Source organism: Xenopus laevis, chromosome 2L (genome assembly GCF_017654675.1).
Source record: "Xenopus laevis strain J_2021 chromosome 2L, Xenopus_laevis_v10.1, whole genome shotgun sequence".
NCBI classification, from domain to species: Eukaryota; Metazoa; Chordata; class Amphibia; order Anura; family Pipidae; genus Xenopus; species Xenopus laevis.
Window position 1 is genome coordinate 59,274,285 of NC_054373.1, and position 26,333 is coordinate 59,300,617.

At 38.9% G+C, this 26,333-nt stretch overlaps 1 protein-coding gene across 4 annotated transcripts; it reads right to left on the reverse strand.

The window, feature by feature from the left end:
- Window positions 1-14,130: 14,130 nt before the first annotated feature.
- Window positions 14,131-24,137, reverse strand: ptafr.L (platelet activating factor receptor L homeolog). Of its 4 annotated transcripts, none has more exons than XM_018244767.2 (3): window positions 24,033-24,054; window positions 20,743-20,928; window positions 14,131-15,627 (listed from the first exon to the last, which is right to left on the reverse strand). In XM_018244767.2, exon 3 carries the CDS (start codon window positions 15,577-15,579, stop codon window positions 14,509-14,511), a length of 1,071 nt encoding a protein of 356 aa, XP_018100256.1. In that variant the 5' UTR covers window positions 15,580-15,627; window positions 20,743-20,928; window positions 24,033-24,054; the 3' UTR covers window positions 14,131-14,508.
- Window positions 24,138-26,333: the final 2,196 nt, after the last annotated feature.

The following is a 26,333-nucleotide window of genomic DNA, read 5'->3' on the forward strand; positions in this document are numbered from 1 at the left end:
ATGATTAGGATCTAATAGTGGCTGAACAGGGTGATATTTCATAAAATTTAATTTGGCAGAGTTGGGGCAGGATGGGTCTGGAGCATCAAACACATTGCATGAAGGAGATGTTCTAGGCACAGGAGGATACACTACAGAAGATTTTTCAGAAGATGAGTCTTTAGTATGTTCTACATCTATAGTGGTTGTGCCTTTCTGCTCTGTTTTTGTTCTAATACAAGAGAAGAAGATCCTTCACCCTCTTCCTCTAGACTATATGGTAATTCAGTCACAGTAAGGGCATCTTCCTGGGATAGGACCTCGAGCTCTAACTTGTTTGGCCTTTTGGTTGCCAAAGTTTCTGCTGCCCTGTTGCAGTTCCTGCTTCCACTGGGCATTTTCTGCCACAGTTTTATATTTCTTCTTTCTGGGAATTGCAGTGCAGTTTTGGATTCCAGTCCTTAAGAGGGATATAAATGAGCTGGAGAGAGTGCAGAGACGTGCAACTAAATTGGTTAGAGGGATGGAAGATTTAAATTATGAGGGTAGACTGTCAAGGTTGGGGTTGTTTTCTCTTCAAAAAAGGTGCTTGCGAGGGGACATGATTACACTTTACAAGTACATTAGAGGACATTATAGACAAATAGCAGGGGACCTTTTTACCCATAAAGTGGATCACCGTACCAGAGGCCACCCCTTTAAACTAGAAGAAAAGAACTTTCATTTGAAGCAACGTAGGGGGTCCTTCACAGTCAGGACAGTGAGGTTGTGGAAAGCACTGCCGGGTGTTGTTGTGATGTCTGATTTAGTTAATGCCTTTAAGGATGGCTTGGATGATTTTTTGGACAAACATAATATCAAAAGCTATTGTGATACTAAGCTCTATATTTAGTATAGGTATGGGTATATAGAATTTAATTAAAAGTAGAGAGGGGACCTTTTCATCGCACTTGAGGGGGGTCTCTGTACTAATCAGAAAAGGCCTGCCATTCGAACTTCTGAAGCTCCACCTAGACCATTATGGCAGATTCCTGATTCTCCATTGCCTTATTGCCAACAAACCTATTTTGCTAGTTAATCTATATATGCCCCCGCCATTCGCAGTGTCAATCCTAGATTTAATGGTCACTAAGCTTTCTGAATACCCCCCCAGCCCCCTCTGTATCCTGGGAGACTTTAACTGCTGTTTAAATCCCTCCTTGGATAAACTCAGCCCCGACCCTCACACCCATACTAAGCTTACCACATGGGCAGAGGCCCTGCAACTGACAAACCCCTGGAGGTGGAAACACCCATCTCAAAGAATCTTTTCTTGCCACTCTCCAACCCATAAGACCTTTTCAAGAATAGATCTAGCCCTTACCTCAATGGAGCTCCTGCCTGTCATTGACCAGGTCAAGTATCTACCCCAGTCCCTCTCTGACCACTTATAACTGAAAGAGAGGAGAGCACTCAAACATGTGTGAGAAAAGGCACCACTTGCCCGAAACATGTTGTGTAAAGCAGCATGAATAATAAATAATCACAAGCAGTTAATCTGCGTTTGAGTACTCTCCTCTCTTTCAGTTATAAATGGATATCCTGGGATGATTGGTACATCTTTGTGAGAGGATTAATGCATGCAAATTGAAAAGGATTACTAGGCGGAGCGCGGATCTACACAGCCTCTCTGACCACTCCCTGCTCCAACTTACATTACGGTGGAATCCTGAGGCTCCGGATAAATTGTGGCATCTCAGCCCTCTTTGGCTCAAAAACGCAACAGTGGCTGCTGCCAATACCCAAGCTTATGGGGAATACTGGGCCCATAATGCTGGCTCTGCCTCTCCACAAACCTTATGGGATGCATCTAAAGCAGTCATGAGAGGTACTCTCATGGGGGCAATATCACAAGCCAGGAATGATAATATAGAACAAGTTAAAGCAGCGGAGAATGAGCTCCAGAGTGCTCTTTCAACGCATACACAGGACCCTACTCCTGCCAATTATGCTGATCTCTTGAAGGCTCAAAACACCCTTTCCAATGCCTCTATTTCCCTAACCAGAAAAGCTTTACTCTATCAGAATCAACGTATTTTTGACCAGAGTGACAAAAATAGCAAACGTCTGGCGTTCCTGGCCAAACAGCAAACCGCATCCTCTGCGGTTCCACGCCTTACACTAGACAATGGCTCAGTTGTCATGGAACCAAGGCTTATAATACAAGAATTTGCTACCTTCTATCAAAACCTATACTCCACTTCATCACCACACTCCAAAGCCCAACTCCAGCGATTCTTAGATTCCATCTCTATACCATCTCTCTCCCCTAATGACCAAGCTTTCCTAGATGCGCCTATCACACCCCAGGAGGTTGCGGATGCTATTGCCTCTCTACCCGCAAATAAAACGCCAGGACCAGATGGCCTTTCTCCAGACTGGTATAAAGCTCTCTCAGAACAAATTGTCCCAAAATACCTTGACACACTACAAAGTGCTTTTGACAGTAACTCACTGCCCCCTTCCTTTACTGAGGCCCCATAGTAGTCATCCCAAAACCAGGAAAAGACACTACTCGATGCTCTTCCTACTGCCCTATATCTCTACTTAACATGGATGCTAAAATCCTGGCTAAAATACTTACCTCTCGCCTCCAACAGGTGGTCCCAGACCTTATCCACCCAGATCAATCTGGCTTTATGCCTGGGCGCTCCACCAACATTAAGCTTCGCAGACTCTTTACTAATCTACAAATCACTCACGTGGAGACAGGCACCAGAGTTGTAGCCTCTCTAGTCTCTGCCAAGGCTTTTGATTCGGTGGAGTGGGACTACCTATGGGAGGTCCTGACCCATTTTGGATTTGGTCCTCGGTGTTTAACATGGATCAAACTTCTCTAGAAGTGTCCCACGGCACGAGTTTGAGTCAATGGCCTCATATCTCCCCCTTTCTCATTAACAAGAGGAAGGAGGCAGGGCTGCCCCCTCTCCCCAGTCCTATTTGCCCTAGCAATTGAACCACTGGCGGTACTGATCAGGCAGTCCCCCCGAATAAAAGGCTTAACCTATGGCACTGTGCAGGAAAAGATTTCTCTTTTTGCAGACGACCTTCTTATATACTTGGCCGACCCTAAGGACTCCCTTGCTGCCCTTCTTGACCTGTCGAATTCAATTTAGGTCGCACTCACTTGTCTGCAACTTTGTTCACGGGTGCACTTTTCCCACGTGTCCTTCCACACGTATACGATATTTGTTAGAAATTCAAATGGGCAGCACTCCGATTAAAAGAAAAGCCTTTATTTTTCACATGCAGGGCAACAGCAGAGCAACGTTTTGAGCCACCTGGCTCTTTATCAAGCTGGATAAAGAGCCAGGTGGCTCGAAACGTTGCTCTGCTGTTGCCCTTCTTGACCTGGTCAATTGGTTTGGCTCATTCTTTGGCCTACGTGTGAATTGGGAAAAATCAGTCTTATTCCCCATAGACCCTAACCAACCTCAATTTTTGCCAGCCGAGACCCCCTTGGAGTGGGCCAGTCAATTCAGGTACTTAGGTGTGACAATTCACGCTGATGTTACAAAATATATCTCTCTCAATCTAGACCCAATCCTTAGTGACCTATCATTAAAATGATTTACCAAAATTCTCTATCTGCTCCTCAATGCACCCATATATCTCCCTAAAAATTACTTCAAGTGCCTGAACCAAATCATGGTCCCCTTTCTTTGGAACAATAAAACACCCAGAATTGCTTGGACCAAGTTGTGTGCCCCGTGTGAAGAGGGTGGACTGGCCCTCCCTAACTTCCATCTGTACTACCTAGCTTCGCAAATATATTACCTCCACTGGTGCTTTAACCCTGACCCGTAGAACCCAAACTCACAGTTGCAAGCTCTCCTTCTATCCTCATGGGAGGGTCTTCGCAGTTTCCCATACCACTCCCTCAAGGACTACAGCCCTCTGCCAACTACGTTAACTACCCCTCACAAATCCTGGCTGGTAGCCCTCAAGACCATGGGCTGTAAACTACCGTTACTATCTCCCCACCTACCTTTGTGGGGAAACTCATACCTGCAGGACTTCATCTACTGGCCAAACCAGGGCATTACATGCCTAAAAGGCCTTCTTGATCCCCAGGCCTTCCCCACATATCCTGCTCTCCAACGCAAGACCCACCCAACACAAATTCTACTTTTCCAATACCTCCAGTTGCGACATGCTTTCTACTCCCAATTTAACACCCTTGCCCCTAACAGTCCTCTCCTGTCATAGAAGAGATTCTCCACGACTCTAGCCCCTCCAAACTGGTGTCCCGGCTCTACCAACGACTCCTCCTATCTGGCCCCAAACCCTTTCAGACAACTCAAAAAATTACAGGCCTTGCACAAGATGATTGGGAGGAGGCAATAGATAATGTGTGCACCGGCCTCATTTCTTTAAGGGATAAATTAATACAATACAAATTATACACCATGTATATGTAACCCCCATACGCCTTAAACAAATGGGCCGAATCCCTCTTGACTCTTGCCCTAGGTGTCAGCAACCAGGCGCGGACTTCTTCCACTTAATATGGGAGTGCCAACATATTTTGAATTTCTGGACACGAGTTGTAAATTATTTAGCAGATAACCTCGACTTCCCAAGGGTTATTACTCCATCCGTTTGTCTGTTGGGGGTCATGGAGGAACTAGTCCCAGCCAAATATGCCCGAATTGCCTACTGCATCCTTCTCTTTTATGCAAAGAAAACTGTAGCACTACACTGGATGGGCAACCACTCACCATCTTTTAGAGCTTGGGTGCAGCTGGTTAACAGCGTACTACCCCTCTATAAACTTACCTATGAGTCTAGGGGCGCCCAGACGAAATTTGATAAAATATGGGGCCCATGGAATGACATGGAATGAGCCGCAGTTAGATAACCCTTTTGTGTGGAGGTTTGGTTCAACCTGAGTTGCCTGAACAATCTCTTAGGCACTATGCTATAGCAGGTGTCCATCTCTATCCTATAGCAATGTTTATTGTATTATGCTCTGAGTCAACTTGTGTTTTGTACCCATTTCATGTACCTTGTATGAAAAGGTCTGCTTAACTGTTTGTTACGTATGTATAATATCTGTGTGTATCAAAAAGGAAATAAAACCTACCTTTCAAAAAAAAAGTAGTGAGAGGTGTGTGTATGGATGCTGGGTTTTCATTTGGAGGGGTTGAACTTGATGGACTTCGTCTTTTTTCAACCCAATTTAACTATGTAACTATGTAAAAGAACAATAAACATCACACCATGCAGGAAAAACAGCCATGGCATGTTAAAAGAAAAATACACTCACCAAAACAAAGTAAGCAAAACATGCGCTGTGACTTATCACAACAACACTCAAGAAACCATTATAAAGCTTTGCTTTCACTCCCTTAAAACCTTAGGGCGTAACTTACTCAACAATACATAACTTTCTAACCAGTTTTACTTACAAAAATATAAATTAAAGCTGTCAGAAATCTGAAACAAGAATAAATATGTTTGAAAAATATAGAACTCTTTCACCATAAAAATATATGCAAAAGCAGACAGATTCATACCATTGCCCCTAACATTCTTTTTTTTTAAAGGATTGCAATTCAACTTCAGTAATTGTTGCTTATTAAGCTTCTAAATTGGGGTAAATGTGGAACATTATTTGCCTCTTTCAAGACAAATCTTGTATGAAAAGTGACAGTGTATCCTACTGGAAACCATGCATGTTTCCAAAGGTATTAGAAAACCTATTTGACCCCCCCACACACACGCACACACACCAGATCTGCATGAAATTGATACATTAATAAAGTGTACATATTAAGTGAGGATTGCAAGCACGGATAATATCTTCCTGATAAGTAGCAAAACCATTGTATTACATCAGTGATCCCCAACCAGTAGCTCGTGAGCAACATGTTGCTCTCCAACCCCTTGGATGTTGCTCCCAGTGGCATCAAAGCAGGTGCTTATTTTTGAATTTTAGGCTTGGAGGCAAGTTTTGGTTGTATAAAAACAGTTGTACTGCCAAACAGAGCCTCAATGTGGGTTGACAATACGCATAGGGGCTACTAAATGGCCAATCACAGCCCCTATTTGGCACCCCAGGAACATTTTTCATGCTAGTGTTGCTCCCCAACTCCTTTTACTTTTGAATGTTGCTCACGGGTTCTAAAGGTTGGGGATCCCTGTATTACATAGTACCATTTAATGCCATTGTACTCCAAAGATGATATATGACACGATGATTGGGCTTGTTAAACAAGGGGCACAATAATGAGCATAAGATTCCAGTACATCTAATACATTTTACAACGCCAGCAATTATTGCCCTTAAAAGGGAATCTGCCATTATATCATCACCTGGCAGAGAATTCCACAACCTCACTGCCCACTTTTCCCCTTATATGTGAAAAAAAATCCCTGCTATCAATCTTTAATGTGCTCTAATATATTTGTAAAGAATTATTATGTCCCCATGCAAGCACCACTTCTCTTGGGGAAACATGTCCAATTTTGATCATAGTTTACCAGTGAAACTAATTTTAAAGAGGTTGTTCACTTTAAAGGGATTCTGTTGCGGGAAAAAATGTTTTTTTTTCAAAATGCATCAGTTAATAGTGCTGCTCCAGCAAAGTTCTACACTGTAATACATTTTTCAAAAGAGCAAACTGATTTTTTTTACATTTAATTTTGAAACCTGACAGGTTCCTACACATATTGTCAGTTTCCCTGTAGCCCCCAGTCATTTGACTTGTGCTCTGATAAACTCCAGTCACTCTTTACTGCTGTACTGCAAGTTGGAGTGATATCATCCCCTCCCTTTTTCTCCCCCCCCAGAAGCCCATCAGCAGAACCAAATAACAGCTCCCTGATAGCTATAAGACAGCACTCAGTAGTAAAAATCCATGTCCCACTCAGACACCTTCATAATAAAAAATATACACTTGTTGGCAGCTTCTGATGTTTTGTCCAGGCAGAGGCTAGTCATACCAGCAAAATTTTACTTATTGTGGAAGTGTCTTTTGGCATTTCTCTGATCAGTTTTATTGCTCCAGTCACACTGACCAGTCAGAAAAACACAAAATAATTTGGTTGCAAAAGTGCTCGGGAGAGTGCAAATTTATATATGATTGGGTGTATGTTTCCTGTAAGAGCATGAAAAATTTCTGCACAACTGTAATGGCTGCTTGATAATTTTTTTTTTTTTTTTAAAAAAAGGGTTTTCATATTTTTTGTTTGTAGTTTTAAAATAAATAATTAATGTGTTTCTTCAGCTGTACATTTTTCCTAATGCAAACAACCAACTCATACTGTTTGCTGTGGTGCATTGCTAATTAGTTAGTCAGTCAGTGACTCACAACACAAGTGTTTAGGTTGTAGGGGGAAAAAATTGTTCAGAAACTCACAAAATAATTGTTAAACGACAAGGAAACCCCCTGAATAAATTCCTTTATATATGTGCCTTTGTCCTTAATATTTTCTGTACAGTTCCATTAATTTCCTTTGGATTTGGACAAGTAAAAATATTTTGATCCAGATCCTTGATCTGATGTATCAGTAATCAGACTGCTACACAACCCTACTGTTCCAATTTACAGAGGGCATTTTTAAAATAAATGGTTGGGAGTTCTGTTCAGACATTTGTATACACAGGAACGCAAACATATGCACCAGCATGCATATAGGTATTTTCAAAATATAGAAAACATAGAGCTGCATTAAAAAAATACACAACTCCTAAATGAATAGTGAATTTGGTACTTGCAGCTGCAGTACTTAACTTTGTCAACAGAGGGAACCTGGACCATGAAATTACTTATATTAGCCAGTAGTGTTCCAAAAAACAAATAACAGAAAACCTACAAATAATAGAAAACATACAGTATCTGTGCCTTATTATGACACCCTCCATGCCTAAAAAAGTTGTAAAAATAATTAAAGGATGGTAATTGAATATGCCAGCCTGTTTTTCCTAAAACATTTGTTTGTTTCTCACATGATTGTAACAACACAGGATGATTTGTAGATTAGGGTATTTCTGTTCTTATATTTTATTGAAGAAACGGCAGTGATACCATGTGACCCATCTTGAGACTTTTGTATTGTCAAGTCAGGGAGGGAGATGTAGAAGAAACTGTCGATATGGTGGCCTTTTGTTGGGAAAGGGGATCAGTGGTATCAAATTAACATATAGGAGTGAGTAAAGCATATATAAGCAGCTATATAATGATGGCATGGTATTGTTTAGAAACTTTTGATTTTAACTGCTGAAGATTTCAGTTGCACATTTAACACATTCTTCAGAAAATGTTTTTTGAAGTCCAAAACGTATCATATTTTTATGTGATTGAAGCTAATAGGGTCATACCATTTATAGTGTAGGAGAGTGAACTCCTTTCAAGCCCAGCTGAGTAACAGGAGGGATTTGTTTGGAACTGGGTGCCCAGAGTCACATGTGGACATACCTTCTGCTAAAATATAAAGCTTATGGCATATGTGATGTATTCTTCTTTCAGCCAGGAGACCAGCATCTGAACCTGGTGCTGCAGCCTTTCATTTATTTTAAGGTAGCCAGACAGTTTCCATCAAAGCAAATAACAAGCTGCAGGGCTGGGTTCACGTGTTTCTCCACTAGCATGTAAAAGGTCACATGAGTCTAAGAATGTGATCTGTGTGAGATACATTGGGCAGGGTTTTGTTAGCTTAGTAACTTTTATAGTCATATAGAAACTTAACCAGGGCCCTTATAAATGTATGGTGAAAGAGGTTGTTATTGGGGTTGATTTGCCTACATAGCTGCTTGATTGCATGAATACAGTTAAGCACAGCAAACAATCAGATATTTGTTTCATTTAATAACTTGTAGTGTACTGATCAAATCAAATAGCTGGTTGCTGCTTTCAGCAGCTGCACTGTTGCTGTTTAGCACCTTTTATAGTTATCAGCCCTGCGATCTCTGGTGAGCATATACATCAAGGTTTAATAGTAGCAAATACCTCACTGTGGAATGTTGCAGGTCTCCGGTCACTTTTATATGAATTTTAGGGGCTAACATAGCTGCTAGAGATTGTACTTGTACAGTTACTCACAGCAGCCAGTCAGATCTTTGTTTTTATTTACTAACTTGTAGTCGGCTGAGCAAAACAGATTGCTGATTTGTTGCTTTCAGCAGCTGCACTGGTGCAAATTAGTACCTTTTTGTAGTAATCAGTTCCACTAATTCTAGTGGGCATATATATAAAAAATAATAAGTACAGGTATAGGATCTGTTATCCAAAATGCTTGGGACCGGGGTTTTTCCAGATAATGGATCTTTCCATTATTTGTAACTTTAAACCTTAAGTCTACTAGAAAATCATTTAAAAATTAAATAAACCCAATAGGCTGGTTTTGCTCCAATAAGGATTAATTATATCTAATGTAAAAAATGTATTATTTGGATAAAATAAAGTCTATGGGAGACATTCTGTAATTCAGAACTTTTTGGATAATGGTTTTCCATATAACGGATCCCAAATATTTCATGGAGAATACTTATGATTTCCACTTGAATGTGCCAGCAAACTATCGGAATAAAGTTTATATGTTATGCCAAGGCTTTGTATGCTTCTTGTGATCTGGTAAACTTTTGCAGTCCAAAAACTCTTTTAGGTTAATAGACCATCTGAGACCTGGAAGTTAAACTGGAGGAGATAATGGGTTAGGGCCTCTTGATCGATTGAAAGGCATCCTTGACAGTACCTTGCTTTGTACTTTTTGACAATGGTTTGGGGAAGTGTTGCAGCACAGTAATGTCCCTTGTACACTAAACAAGGTTTGAGACAGCCTTAGAAGCAGAGGCATTCACACTGAAACAGCCGGACAGATCAGCACTGTTTGTGGAGCCACAGTACATGCCTGCCTGCGCTTTACAAGTGAATCAATCCGACGCCAATTGAGAGAGAAGGGTGTTCAGAATTGTGGAGTGTGGAGCTGCGAAACACAATACCAACAGGAGGGAGGCTGTGGATACATAAGACGGTGGAGTAAAAGCCCATAGTAAAACTGTGGCTGCGGGTGAGATCGTACCGATTGTTGTACAATTAAGGAAATAGCCTTGCTCCCCCTTTCTTCTCCTTTTTGCGCCTATATAGCAATGGGGGATGCCCCGCAGTGATCGCTGGCGCTATTGAACAATACTAGAGGCATTCTTACGGCTTAAGTTATCAACAAGTAGGGAGAAAATTGCCCTGTGGAAACAAAAAGTCAATTAAACACACCGCAATAGCAGCTTGCACAACTAAAACACAAACTTAATGATAATTGGCAACTTCATAACCTCCTTGTATACTGTTTGAGTGGATTAGTGAACTATAACAATACCTGGGAAAGGTTATAACCCCCATTCATGAAATATAGAACACTATGAACTGTGATTGAAGGCGTATGAAATCTTAAAGGAACAGTAACACCAAAAAATGTAAGCGTTTTAAAGTAATGAAAATATCATGTAGTGTTGCCCTGCACTGGTAAAACTGATGTGTTTGCTTCAGAAACACTACTATAGTCCATATAAACAAGCTGCTGTGGAGCAATGGCAGAAATTGAAAAACGGCTATATGGCACAAGTTAACTAATGGATAACAGATAACACCATTAGACCGTTATCTGCTATCTGCTGTGTAACGTGAGCATTTTCTCCTTTGAATAGCTGCCGCCATTGCTACACAGCAGCTTATTTATATAAACAATATTAGTGTCTCTTAAGCAAACACACCAGTTTTACCAGTGCAGGGCAACACTGCATTATATTTTCATTACTTTAAAACACTTACGGTATGTTTTGACGTTACTGTTCCTTTAAGTTATTGTATTTTTTTAAAGTCTTTTTAAGCTTTTTAAAGATATATGAACCAGTTAATCAATTGATTCTCTATTTATAACTTTAAATTAGTGAAGTTAATAAGATAGGCTGGCCGGCCAGTTGTATAGATTATTTTACTAAACTGTGTTTTAGTACCAATAAAAATTATTCTAAACAAGGTTTGTACAGAATGTTTTTCCTAAAATGGTAGTGGAAGTAGTTGACTGCCCTGCATAGAGCCCTGCATAGAGCCCTGTAGGAGAGATTAGAATGCCAACTGCAAGCCAGGCCTGATTGTGCCCAACCTCACTAATGCTTTTAAAGTAATCCTACCAACGATGTTCCAAAATCTAGTGGAAATCCTTTCTAGAGGAGTAGAAGCGATATAGAAGCAAAAAGATGCCAACTTCACATTAATACCCTTGGTTTGAGAATGAAATCCTGGACAAGCATGGAAGCAGTAGAAGAGCAAGTCCTGCTTATCATGAAGATCAACACCATCAAAAATATAATGTTGCAAAAAATAAGTAGACATTGGTATCTTGCAGAACATGCAATTTATCCTCAAAATGGCTGGCTGTTCTTTACCTATCTCCTTCCACTTACCAAGATGCAAACTAGGGTAGAAAATCTGTCATTTGACTAAGGATTTGTAATGTGACAATCAGAACCCCTGTCATAACACTTCACACTCTATAGCAAATAGGGTTATAACACTCACTAGGAGGATGCTTGCACTCTTGCACATGCTAAATGACTACATACAATCAAAAATATATTTATGATCATGCAACAAAGCACACAGTGTACTGTAGGAAATTATGTTTATTGCATAGATTAGAAAAGTGTACATTCCCATTGATTCAATCGTTCAAGTACAACTGCATCTGTGACACTAAAGTAAATAAATTAAAAACATTTGCTTATAAAGACTATGGCCATTAAATTCTGGCTTTAAATTGACTTGCAGACTTAATTTTCCATGCCATAGTTGAAAATGTACACACTCCCATTAAATATAGAGGATACATTTAGATATGTATAAAATAAATTTATTTTCTTCAGCATTTTGGGAATAGCAATTAAGTGACATTTGCTACCATTCCATAATTTTTATCTTGTTTCAGTGTTTAAGTAGCATAGACAAATCCTGGGACTGGGCTTAGGGCCAGCATCGAGTGAGCTGAAACAACATGGTTGAAGTTTAAATAGAGATGGCTGCATACAGATTGGCATCTTTAAATAATTTAAATCACTATTGATTTCTAACTGGTAAATACTGTATTGAAAAATTCTATGCCCAATCTGCAAAAAACAATATATTTGTTTGGGGCCTGGGATTTTCTGTTTAAGGGATCTTTACTTAATTTGGACCACCCTGCCTTAAGTCAGCTAAAATCATTTGAACATTAAATAAACCCAATAGGACTTTCAGGCACATTTATCAAAGGTACATTTTCGAATTCATGTGAATTTTTTTAATTCGAATATACTCACAATTCCACTGGGAGGTTATTTAAGAAAAAAATTGAATGTCTAATCTTCGAATGGTTCCAACCTGAAAATTTAAATCATACAAATCGAGCTTTTCTCCAAAAAAAAAATAAAAAATCATATTGCTTAACGGACGTCTGCCATTGTCTTGTACATGAACTCGGCAGGTTTTAGGGTGCAAATATTCGAATTAGCATTGTTTCCATGGTTGACGTGTGATAAATCTCATATTCAAATTTGCATTAAAATAGGGGACTTAAAATTCCAATGTATGAATTTTAAACTCGAACATTCGAATTCGAATTTCTATTCGACCCTTGATAAATTTACCCCTTGTGTATATTTTCGGAATATTTTTTTAATCGACATACTTATTGGCTCAGGTTCTTCCCTGAGAACTTTTGCATTCATTTTCTATTTTAGCAGTATCTTAGATATTTACATGTTTAAAATGCTAATTTCAGGCTTTTGGATATATTAAGAATCAGCAATGCTAGGGTTACCTGAATCCAGGAAGTGCATAAAAAGTGCATTTAGGGTCACTGGCCCTCTGGCCTTTCAAAGAGAACTGTTGAGCTCAGGGCCGGAACTTGGGGTGCGTAGAGTAGGCACATGCCTAGGGTGGGGGGGCGCCAGGCACGTACCTCCTCTGTTGCCTTCCCCATGTCTGGTCCCCCTTTTCTACCTGTCTGTTTTAGTTGCCAGTGTATTTGTGCTTTTGCGCATGGACGCGCCTCGTTTCGTGCATGCACGTCGCCAGCGACAGTTTGCGCATGCGGTCGACCAGCCGTCGCCACAAGTGGCCAGGTTTCCTAGGGTGCCTGGCCCGGCTCTGGTTAGGCTGCAGGCTGCAGGCTGCAGCCTGCCTAGCAGTCGAAAACTGCTGATATCTCAAAAAACAGACAACCACTAGTCATAGTAAGCTGTAGTTACACAGTTGCCTGTAACATGATAAACTATATCATAACAATAGAATTCAACACAGGACATTGGTAATTAAACCAATTAAGATTGATACAATCATACCATTTTTTGGTGATGTCTGACATTTATTTGAGAGCTTGTGAAGGACACTGGGGCTCATTTATAAATCATGGGCCCATGGGTAGTAACCATGGCAGCCAATCAAACTCTTGCATTTTGTTAAACCAGCAGCTGGCTGAAAAAATACATGTTATATATGTTATATAAATATAGTAACATAGGTTACTGCCCATGGGCAAATTTGCACAATGTTATAAATGAGCCCCAGTGTCTTAAATGTGACAAGTGAACCAATCAGTGGCTCCATATTTTAATTAAAAAATGTAGATTAATACATCAGTAGCCCAGATTTTTAATTCTGCAATATAGGTACCTTAACCAATTTATAGCTCAATATATGTAGAATTGTGGACCAATTAATGGTCCACTGTTTTATTCTCATATGTAGATAAATTAACCATCAACTTGTATTTGGAGGAATTTACAATCAAGTAGCTCAGTATTTTAATCTTGTTTGTGGACAGGTGAACCAATCAATGGCATAGTATTTTGACTGACTCACCTGTGCATAGGGATAGATATCCTTAAAGCTTTGCAAATAAATTAATTTTGAAAAGTGCATATAGTCTAGAGAATTAGACTTGTCATCTAATTTCAGGAGTTTCTGATTCCAGGATTCAGGTTGCCAAATTCAGTAGTTGAGCATCTTGATTCACAGGTGGAATGGCTGCTCCTGAGAAGGACACAGAAAGATATATGGAATGTTTCCAGAATAATGATGAGCTGGTTTGGTGAAGAAAGACATGACACTACAAATCTAACAGAAGATGCTCAGCTTTTATGAAGGTTTATTAAGTTACACTAACACTCAGGCTTTCGTATGACCTCCAGCTTTTAATTAATCAGAGTTTCAAATAGTTCAAGTAAAACAATACAAATATTAACAAAGCTTAATATAATGCCCGTAGATTTTTATCCTCAGACTGTTTAATCGCACCTATTTTCTTAAAGCGTTTCTTTGTTTAAATCCTTATATAATCTGTACAGTACAAACCAAGCCTTACTTAACCAGTCTTCCAGTCACTTATTATATGTATGATCTTCTCACAGCAAGGCTATAGGTTTCCTCTATTACTTCCTTTACTGTGTTAGCATCAGCAAAGTATATGACTTGTTTTCCCAGATTTTATTTAAAATACTGTTGAATATATTTATACACTGGTAACATTGTCTATCTTTTCTTTGAATGGCAATATGGTCTCTACGTTGGTGTCAGTCGTATTTCTGGACAACTTACGGCTGCTTTTAATGTTCTGGATTCGCTCACTGAGATGTTTCCTGAACTTCTTTGTGAGGAAACAATAGATGATTGGGTCCAGCATGCAGTTGGTGCTCATAAGACACAGTGTTATTTGATGCACATTATTTAGCATTTTTCGGAAATCACAATCTGTTTCATGCCACATTCTCAATACTGTTAGAGTCCAAGGGCCATCTACAATATGGTGAGGCACAAAGCATAGGACAAAGACTGCAAGTACAGTGACCACCATCCACAAAGCTCTATGCTTCATGTCTGAACTTTTCCTCGACTTCACTGGCTGGTAAAGTAAGGTTCTGGCAATCACCAAATTGCAGGTTAATATGATGAGAAACACCACAAAAAATGCCCCAACCAGTATAAAGTGTATAACAGCCACTGGTTCTCTGTTGTCAATACTGTATCCTTCAAAGCATCTGGTGAAATTTTTGCCATCAATGTTCACTATATTAGTGCCAGGAAAAATAAGAAAATATAATGAGCTGGCAAACAAAAGGATCCATACAGCTACTGAGATGCAAATGCCTCTGATTCTTGCTGTGGACTGAGCAGTTTCTACCGGACGTGTTACAGCCTGGAATCGGTTATAGCTTATGACTCCAAGAAATGCCACGGAACAATATGTGTTGAGGAAAAAAAAACAGCCAGCCACATTGCAAAGAAAGGAAGGCATAAACCAGTCCCCTTCATAATGGTAATAAACAATCCACAGTGGAAGCGTTACTAAAAACAGCAAGTCTGCAATTGTCAAATTGATCATAAATATTTTAATTTCACTGAGATTCTTGGCAGGGTAAACGCGGCCAAATATCCACAAGACGTAACAGTTGGCGATAAAGCCGAAGACAAAAATGATGCTGTAGGTCACAGTGAAGAGGGAGTATCTGAAAGGGGAATCCACCACATCGCAAGGATCTGTTTTACTTAGGTAGACTGTAGGTGCCTCTGAAGACATTTCCATAAATATCAGCGCGTAAAATACCGCAACGTATTGTGTTCCCGTCTGGTGCTAGAATGAAAAAGAAAACAAAATAAGAAAAGTACCGTTAAAGATGTTGTTGCAACCACCTCTTGCTGCATGTATTAGTTATTGTATCAGCACATCTTAATAACAAGAATTATTTACTTTTTTAGCACCGAAGGTTATTAAAATCGTGATGTCAGGAACAATAAGTCTGAACGTTAAGATAATGCTGATGATAAGGATGAGTTTGAAAATCGGCCTGCTGAAATATGCAGGCAGAGAATAAGCTCCTACGCTGGCATTAGCATCCTGTACTGCCTGTACACAGAACAATTGTGTCAGCCTGGGTTCATGTATACGTGTCTGATTTTGGCCTGATATTTTTAACAGCCCGATTTTCAGCCCTGTCTGGCATTAGTCTTACAACTGTGTGTGGAGTAAAAATACCGTAAAAAGGGGGTAAGGTTACATATAATAGAACCTCCCACTCCATGAAAACACCAGTCACAAGCAATACAGATTTTCATATCGCAGGTTACAATTCAGATTGCCTTAGATAAACTGGTGAAAAAAGACCAGTCATTAAATATCTAAGAACAGAGGTTCTCAACCTTTTGTGCTCATGAGCCACATTAAGGGGGTTATTTATCAAAGGTCAAATTTTAGAGCTTTGTGAGCTTTTTTAGACCTTGAATGGTTTATTATCTAAGGGTAAGGGCACAAGGGCAGATTCGGGGAGATTTAGTCGCCCAGCGGCTAATCGCCTCTTCTTCGGGGGAACAATCTCCCCGAACTGCCTTCCCCTACTTCCCGCCCGCTATAATGAAAAATCGCCAGCGGGTGGCACTCGCCGCACTTCATTTTCCCGAATTTGCCTCACGTGGAAACTTCGGACGACTTTGGAGAATGAATCGATGCCATCACGCTGTTGATTTTTCTTTATAGCCAGTGGGAAGGTTAGGGAAGGCAGTTCGGGGAGATTGTCGACACGAAAAAGAGGCGATTAGCCTAAATCTTCCCGAATCTGCCCTTGTGCCCTTGCCCTAAGAAAGAACTCTAATGTAAAAAACTCAAATCAGAAGAGTCAGTGAAAAACTCGACTACTCGAGTTTTCAGTGGAAAAAGACTTGAATCGCTCGAATTGATCACGTTTTCGAGTGAAACCCACCGAAAAAAACCTCAAACATCTTGAAGGCAATTAACATCTTCAAATAGTTGAAGGGACCTCTGCCATTGACTTCTATATGACCTCGACAGGTTTTAGATGGTGTCATTTCGAATTCAAGCTATTTCCAGCTTCGGGGTATAATAAATCTCAAAAAATTCAAGTTAAGTTCAAGTAAAATTCAAAAATTAAAAATTTGAGTTTTGACTGAAAACCCCTCGAAAACTTTAATTTTTTCGTGGGAAAAAACAAGTCGACGTTTGATAAATAACCCCCCAAATCTAAGAATTCTTGGAGAGCCACACCAGAGGGGCTATACAGGGGTTATGATTGCCCCATGTGGACTGCCAGCCTTCAACAGTCTCTGTCCGGCTACAAACTCATGTTTTTGTGGCTTTAAAGACTTGCCTCAAAGGTTATTGGGAGCAATATCTAAGGGGATGAGGGGTAATATGCTGTTCCTTAGCCACAGATTGGGGATCACTGCCTAAGACAATGTTGCATATAGAAATTTTGCCCAGGGGTCCTTATAATAGATGGAGGATGCCTATTTTGTTTGTTTCTATTTGTGAAGAAGTGTTGCCAAGAAACCTTTCTGATGAATTATTTTAGAGAAGTGTATTCCTTAGTAAGAAAATTATTCTAAACCCAATTCCTTCATGCCAAAAACAATTAGCGCTTTATATATTTATAACTATTTATAAAACTAGTTAGTCATGACTCAAGACATATATGTATCTCTGTATATATCTTCTTCTTTGTAACTGATCATCAAGAATGTCTTATTTAATTAGACAAAGTATAGTCATTTGTTTTGCACTAAAATTATGTGGTTTAGGGAAATGTACTTTTTATCTTTACAAAAGTGCTCATATTTTTAAGCTGTAACTAAAGCCTTGAGAAAGACTACATGCAAACGTTCCTGATACCATCTTTATGGAGTGTTAAAACTTCTGGTATGTGTTGTGGCCAACACAGGGGCGTAACTATAGAGGAAGCAGACCCTGTGCCTGCAGGGGGGACCAGGAGGTATAGGGGCCCCACGAGGCCCTAATTTATATACAGTTTCAATAAATATTGGTAAAACAAGTCAACTGCTAAAAATTTTAGGGGCCTGAAAAATAATTTGCTGTGGGGCCCAGTAATATCTAGTTACGCCACTGGGCCAACACAATGTTTTTTCTTCCCCCATTCCCACCTGCTTTGCTCTGCAGCACAAAGTGACCAGTACACATGGGGTTAGAAATAAAGGTTCCGCTGGCACACCCTGGCCTACAGCTCGATGCTTGATGATGGAGGAGTCGACACCCTCTGAAATCTACAAATGAACAGGAATCACTGGCACTCAAAGGCAGGTGCAAGCAGGGCCAAGCCCTTGCGTGTTTATTCAGCATATAAAAGCAACGTTTTGGGGTAAACCCCTTTGTCAAGCATAAAGGTTTTCAGTGAGAGAAGGCCTACGTAGCGTGATCAACACGTCACTCAATTAACATAACAAGTGCAAAACTGGTTTACAAAACTATTTCACATTAAAAAATAATAGATCCTTGCAGAGTCCATTATGTATAGTTCATTTGTAAATTCACTGGCTCTTTGGTGAGAAAATTAAGTTGAAAGGAAATCCGTTAGTCAAACAGTCCAGGTTTGAGCGGAAGTTTCAAAAGTCCTGTAAGAAACCTTCAATGTGTTACATAAACATTTAAGCACTTTGCTTCAGTATCAGCAACTTTGTATCATACCTCTAACAATTCAGCATACTGTGTGGAAGGACAAAACCTTTTTATCACTATTTAAATTGTAGCAATCTGTAACAGTTCAACGCCAGACCAGACATAAGTAAGCATTCATATCTTACCCTACTTGGAGGCGAGGGAGAGAGGAAAAGCATTTTCTATCCCTGCATCCCCCATGAATCCCCATGCCAGTTTTGCACTTGTGTTGTTAATGATGCACAATTTAAATGACGTGTTGATCACGCTACGAGAAGGTGTTATATTGCCTTCTCTCACTGAAAACCTTAATGCTTGACAAAGGGGTTTACCCCGAAACGTTGCTTTTTCTGATGAATAAACATGCAAGGGCTTGGCCCTTCTTGCACCTGCCTTTGAGTGCCAGTGATTCCTGTTCAACAGTACACCTGGAGTGCCATGATAAAATAGTAGGATCATAATGGAACTGGCCCATGTGCCGCCAGAATTATCTCACTCTTTGGCATCTAACTTTGTCATCCCAATACAGATGTGGCACCTGTTATCCAGAATGCACAGGGGTTTTCCGATAAGAGATCTTTCTGTAATTTGGATCTCCATGCCTTAAGTCTACTTAAAAATAATTTAAATAACCATGTTTTATTGTTTGTTTTGTTATAAAAATGCAAAATAAAAACCTTTAAATAAAAACCAATCATTTAAATATTAAAGAAACCTAATAGGATTGTTTTGCCTCCAATAAGGATGAATTATATCTTAGTTAGGATCAAGTACAAGGTACTGCTTTATTATTACAGAGAAAAGGGAAATCATTTGTAAAAATTTGAGTTATTTGATTATAATGGAGTGCTTACTACTCGGTCACATTGGTTGCTGGGGAATTTTAAATGTACTTTAAAACTTATAATCCTCACTAACTGTGTAGGACGTACAGTGAGGAGCCTTGCCGTGGCACGTGAGCTTACATATTTTGGCCAAAGTATGGTACTAACACCTATTTTTTTATAATTAATTTTTAAAGGCAAACCAAGCCCTGGCAAATTATATTCTTTCTCTAAGGCAGGGTATTGTAGGTGTTGTTGGTGGCAGGGGTGGAGGTTGATGTCTCATGACCTTGGATGTCTGTATCGCTTAAGCCAACTGAGCGGATATCATACTGGAGCGACCCATGACCCATTAATCATGATAAAATCAATGGCCATTTTAGACATCCTTCATAATAATTTTAAATCCTTAGCAAGGGCCTTGCTACAGTTTAGTTATATGGAAAGCTGGGGAAGGTTCAAGGTATATGGAGAGATAAAGGGAGTTATAGGCAGAGGTTTTATAGATATAGTAATAGTGTGAATGCATTCTCAATTTTTCATCAATTACTTTGCGCTAATAGAGCTCTATAGCACTGGGGTACTAAAAATAATAACAGATAGAAATTATAACATGAAAAACGAAAGGGGTTGTTCACCTTTCACTTTCAGTATGATGTAGAGAGTGGTGTCCTGAGACAATTTGCCATTTGTCTTTGTTTTGTATTATCTGTGGTTTTTAAATTTTTTAGGCAGCAGCTCTCCAGTTTGCAATTTGAGCAATCTGGTTGATAGGGTCCAAAATCTAGCAACCATGCACTGATTTGAATAAAAGACTGGAATATGAATATAAAGAAGACCGGAACAGAAATATGAGAAATACAAACTAGCACTAACAATACATATGTAGCCTTACAAAGCATTCATTTTTTGGATGGGGTCAGTGACCCCTATTTGAAAGCTGAAAAGACTCAGAAGAAGGCAAACAATAAAAAAAAAACGATCAAAAAAAATAATGAAGACCAATTGAAAAGTTGGTTAGAATTGGCCATTCTATAACATACTAAAAGGCGAACCACCCCTTTAAAGAATTGAAAATAAATCCAAATCAAATGGGACTCCTTTAATAAAGTGGGTACATTTTCACCAGGCCAGTAATCCATTAACGATTAACTTTGTTCAGTCAGTTGCAAAAAAAATAATAAAGGTTATAATGTAATTAGCTGTTATAAATTACTGGCCAATGTTAGCAAATAATCCCTGTTTATTGTTATACAAGCAGTGTACGTATCAGATGAGATTAAATATTTTCTGTGATATCCCCCATACTTTTCTCTTTCGCATTCTGTTTCTGTTTTTTTACCCTCATTAAAAATCCCGTTTTATAGAATATACTCCAAACACACAGGTATGACTGAGATTATGAGAACAAACTTGCTGAGTCCCTGAATCATACTAGGATATACTGTAGATGCAGACTTACCTTGGATTGTCTTTGCTAATGAATCTATTCCCAAATTCAGGGATTCCTAGAAGAGCAAGCAGGCCTTGACTGTTCCAGATCTATTCTCTGATGATGTGTGCATGCTGCTGATCTCTCAGACAAACAATCAGGAGGCAAAAGGGTGTGTGATGGCCAAGGGGCAGTGTACAGGAAACCTGCAACTTCCTAGGGGAAAGATTACAAACAGGGAAGTGAATAAAGAGAAGAGATGTTTCGCAAGCTTGTACTTTCATCAGAAGACTTTTAAAACATGAGCATTCTTATCATATTCACTAGTAGGTATTCCAATTGCAGACAGTGATTTGCAGTAAATTATCTGTTGTGTCTGTAACTAACAGGAATCATGTCTTATTTTATAATTTTTTGTGTTTATACCTGAACCTCCCTCCACAGTGAAATGTATGACTTAGAAGACCAGTTATTAGCAATGGAATGGATAGTAGCTGGAGATAATAAAACACCTGCAAATTCCTCTAAAAGCCAAAGGAAGCACATCCCATCCTAAAAGAAACCGTGAAATATTGACACTCATGTTATAGAGCAGATCTATTAACATTTGAATTACTAAATTGAAAAATCTGCCCTTTAATGTGCCCATGATTATGTAAAAGATTAACTGGAACACTGTGAATTCACATTCTTCCAAAATCTGAAAAATCGGAATGATATTTTCAAAGGGAAAATGGTTTTCACAGCATTGTAATTTATTAGATTGGCACCTATAGCAACACAGGGAGGACTACAGTAGAAATGTTACCCAAATCGGCTGGAATTCAAAGAATGATTATATTTCGAAAATCCTCGGCAGGAAATGAAAGAAAACTAAGAGAAGGAGGGAGGATTTATTCAAAAGGCAGGAAAGTATAAAAAAAAAAAATGGAAAGAATCTCCTGCAATAACCTGCAAGTATTTAATGAAGTAAAGTTTAACAAAATAGCCTAAAAATATTTTATGTTATGTTTTGAGATTCTGTACCCACCCAAGCTAATCCCTTTAGCATTGAAGCTCTGTGGATCTGAAGAAGCCCATGATAGCTCTCTGCTCACTTTAAGGACAAGGAAGCCTTTTTTTTTTTTTTACCTCCTGCATCATTTAACTAGTAGCCTCTTGCTTTCCCAGATCCCTAACTTTGTTTTCCCAAATACCGTTTTTGATTCCAATAATTTTGTATTTTTCCCATTCTGTAGCATATCTGTCAGCCATCTTAAAGCTGCTTACATCATCATTTCCAATGATCTGTGCATGTGCTAAAATTCCTGACAGCAAGATGCCTCCCACAGAAGAAAGCACGCTCACAAGTAATACCATCTGTGCATGCGCTGATTCACAAGAATATCTATTGCACATGCGTCTTGGTCTTGAGGGCAAACCGATGCATTTTGAGTAGTATTCTCTCTCTCTGTACTTGTCACTTTTGTGAAACCATCGTCTCCAGATCTTCTTAATGGCTTCATGCTTCAGCGAAATGACTGCACTATTAACCTGTATTGAGGTACGCCTTTTCCTGCACAAAATATTGTCTTTAAGCTTTCCTTGTCATTTAATTCAGTTTCTCATTATATAGCAGCTCAGAAAATAGTGCACTTTGCCCTAGAATTTAGTAATCAACCCTGCAGCATGAGCTTCAATCATTTTCTGCTTAATGATTTAAAATGACCCATACTTTTCAACAATTGCCCAGAGCACACTGAGTATGCGCAAGTCACTGACCCTCCTAATAAAATCCAAGATGGGGCGTTCCTGTGCACTACTTTGAATACCTGAATCATTACTGTTATTGAGATGCTTAAACTTTAGGCTAGTGCAGTAATTTAAGTATATAAAATACAGATTTCCTACCAATATTTGTTTTTAGGGTTCGCTAAAAGACATGAAATATACAAGAATAAAGGTTCGGCTTTATTTCCATTTAACTGGCAAGTTCTCTGGAGGGCTGATACTGAATTTTTCTTTTTTTTTTTTAGAGTCAGGCTGCCAATGTGTATTGTGTTTTTTTTTTTCTTTGTAATAATTTTAGATTTAGAATGAATTAGAATATGCCGAACAATAGACAATAGACACCATTAAGAACATTCATTATGATAACATTTAACATGTAGTTTTTAAGTACCAACATATTCCACAGCAATGTGTAACTGCAGGGGGTATAGGGCAATTATACAAATACTGATCAATGCAGGAGGTACAGAGCTTACAATCTAAAATATATCAAGGTATTGCAGGGAAATATTATGAACCATGTAGGACTTCAGAATACTGTGACTTCAATATTTTGGCTATTATGCCATTGCACCTATGGGTTGTAACTGCAGCTGTGTGTAGGTGCTCTAACAAGAGAATTAATTAACTCATTCATTCATTCATTCATTAATTGAGCTCATCAGCCTGTCCATTGCCCCAAACTATGTATACACACAATGTAAAATTTCTATATAAGCTTGAGCACCCATTAATCACAACAGTAGGACCATGGATTACGTTCAGTTTATAATAGAAAATTATATGTGGCATATTTTTATAGAATTTCTAACCACTCATTTATTGCCCTTGTTACCCACTGAATTTTCGGACAGGCATAAAATGGTTTTGATGTATCTGTACCCATGTTACCATGTTAATAGGTAATAGACCCTGAGAAACTGGAGGGTCACAGAGGCTTGAACCCAAATAGTCTTTTTCTGGACATCAGCCATGTGCTATGTGTTATGTTTCTACTATTTATTCGCCTCTCTGCATCTGCATATATGCTATGCTAAAAATTCTATTTTCGCCAAGAAGCTATGCAGAGGTTTCAGAGGCCTACAGCAAAAAATTTTTTATCACCCCTAAACTTTGTGCATAGGCACTATTTCTATAAACACATAAATCAGAGCTCTGCCACCAGGGACCCCCTTACTTTATGTGCCTAATAAATGAACAGACAATAGCTACAAGATGAAACAAATCAATAGTATGCCCTGTTTACAAATGACTACAAGCTAAGGGATATGAGAATGATTGAAACGTTTGCCAAGAGATGGATTGTGTAAAGGATTGCCACTTGTCCAGTTTAATTTTTCAAGGGGCTGTCTGGTTCAAGACTACCAGTCTGGATTTTGCAGTGTCAATTCAAATGCATCCCAATGGCCTCCTGAAATCCCCATTTCACTACTTTATCACTGACCCAGCCTCTGATGGCAGAGATCTAACAGTCAGCTGCCTCTGAATTTACACCCCAGTATGGTTATTATAAAGGAAACATGTTTTAGAATCTAAAAGCTCAGTCTTACCTTAACAGCAGGACCTGTGAGAATGATTTACATACATTCCGGTGTGGTTATTTTAAAAGAAATGTCTTACCTTAACAGCAGAACCTGTTACCTCTGTGAATAGCTTCAGGGTAATGTACAGTCTGCAAACCATTCATATTCAGTGTGTGAGCAAGTTTGGTAAGTCACTTACTGGAATTCACACCTATTTTACATGTCGTTTATGTTTTGCTGTAGGTTTAAGGTTTATATACACAACATTCTTTAACTTGCTTAATTATATATTTAGAAATGTATTATGGGCATGGGACCTGTTATCCAGAATGCCAGGGATCATTCTGGATAAGTTTTTTTTTTTCCCTAAAATGTGCTGCACCATGCCTTAAACCTATTAAAATAACATTTAAGTTTGTGTATTGAAAAAAACAGGATTGGTTTTACACAAGACTATATAATTGCTTACTTAATTAGGAGTCTATGAGAAATGGCAATGCCGTCATTTGGATAATAGATCTCATGTCTATATAGTGCTTTTGTGCAACTTTTTTTCATGATTTATGGTTTGTTGTTTTGAGCAATGATTAGATTTATTCAGTAAATAGAATTTTTTTACTTTATAAAAGTATTTTTTAATGGCTACACCCTTCTATCTCTTCTTTATCTCTTCTTGTAAATACTTTATGTATAGAACTGTATTGACGCAATATTCAACTCACTGTCTTTCAGGGTAAACACCAGCATAGCCCTGAGCTGTGTTTTTGCTACAGAATATAATATTAATATTTTTGCCATACAATATCATATTAATACAGGTATGGGACCTGTTATCCAGAATGCTCGAGAATACCTGGGGTTCTCCAGAAAAGAGATCTTTACGTAATTTGGATCTCCATACAGTAAGTCTAAAAAAAGTCTTAAAAATACCATTAATCAAAGTCAATAGGATTGTTTTGCCTCCAGTATGGATTTATCATATCAATTACTTTAAATTTAAAAATGTCATTGTAATGGAGTCTATGGGAGATGGCCTTCCTGTAATTCGGGGCTTTCTGTACATCGGGTTTCTGGATAATGGATCCCATACCTTCATCTTGTGGGAATAAGAAACATGCTAAATATAATTCATGAAAAATTTTGGGGGGGGATCTAATAAAAGTTGCTTGTGTGTGGCTGCTCACCCATTCCAAACAAAATACTTCTTATGAATGAATAGCTGTGCTGACTTTGCTTTCAGAGATAGTTTGCGTGTATAGACGGTGAGAAAATTTGAATAGGGTTGTCCAGATTAGGGATGCACCGAATCCACTATTTTGTATTTGGCCGAACCCCCGAATCGTCCGCGAAAGATTTGGCCAAATACCGATCCGAATCCTAATTTGCATATGCAAATTAGGGTTGGAAGGGAAAACATTTTTTCCTTCCTTGTTTTGTGACAAAAAGTAACGCGATTTCCCTCCCCACCAGTAATTTGCATGTGCAAATTAGGATTCGGATTTGGTTCGGACGGGCAGAAGGATTCGGCCAAATCCGAATCCTGCTGAAAAAGGCCTAATCCCGAACCGAATCCTGTATTCGGTGCATCCCTAGTCCAGGTACATGGGCCATATACTCTGTAGAATTTAGATGTCTTTAAAAAATACCCACAGCTCCCCTTGTACTTGGTTGCACTGATCATAAACTGAGAGATTTTTTATATCTTTTTATAACACTCAAACAAGCCACCATGATTGTGTCACATGTTTTCTCCTAAGGAACCAGTTTTCACAAAACACCCGTTATCTCCTACCATGGTTGTAAATTCAAGATAATGTTATGCCCAGAGGCCATTTTCACTTTTATTTTTCTATGCTAGTAAATCATTAAATCTTGCCCTTGGAGGCACAGTTACAGAAAAAAGAAACCAGAAAAGCCAGTATGTTACAAGTTGTTGAAATCAGAGGATTTCCTCTGACGTCAGTAGCTAGTTGCCCGTGGCATGAGAGAACTGTAGTTAGCATTGCTCAGTACGTCTACACTGGATCTGGGATTTTCCACTGGTTGTTCCTCTTTCACGACATTAGAACACAAGATGGCAAAATGCAGTCCTGCTTTCATGTATATACTGTATAGTCAGTATTGCTTGATAAAAAATTTGTGTACTAAAAGACACTGCTGCTTTAAACCAAAACTGTAGCTCACAAGCAGTGGCATAGCTAGATATTACTGAGCCCCACAGAAAATTATTTTTCAAGCCCCCAAAATGTCTAGAGATTGATTTGTTTTACCAATATTTATTGAAATTATATATGAATAAGGGCCTCATGAGGCCCCTATACTTCCTGG

Excerpts from the sequence above, each read along its gene's own strand:
- ptafr.L (XM_018244767.2), bottom strand. The coding sequence starts at position 15,579 with ATGGAAATGTCTTCAGAGGCACCTACAGTCTACCTAAGTAAAACAGAT.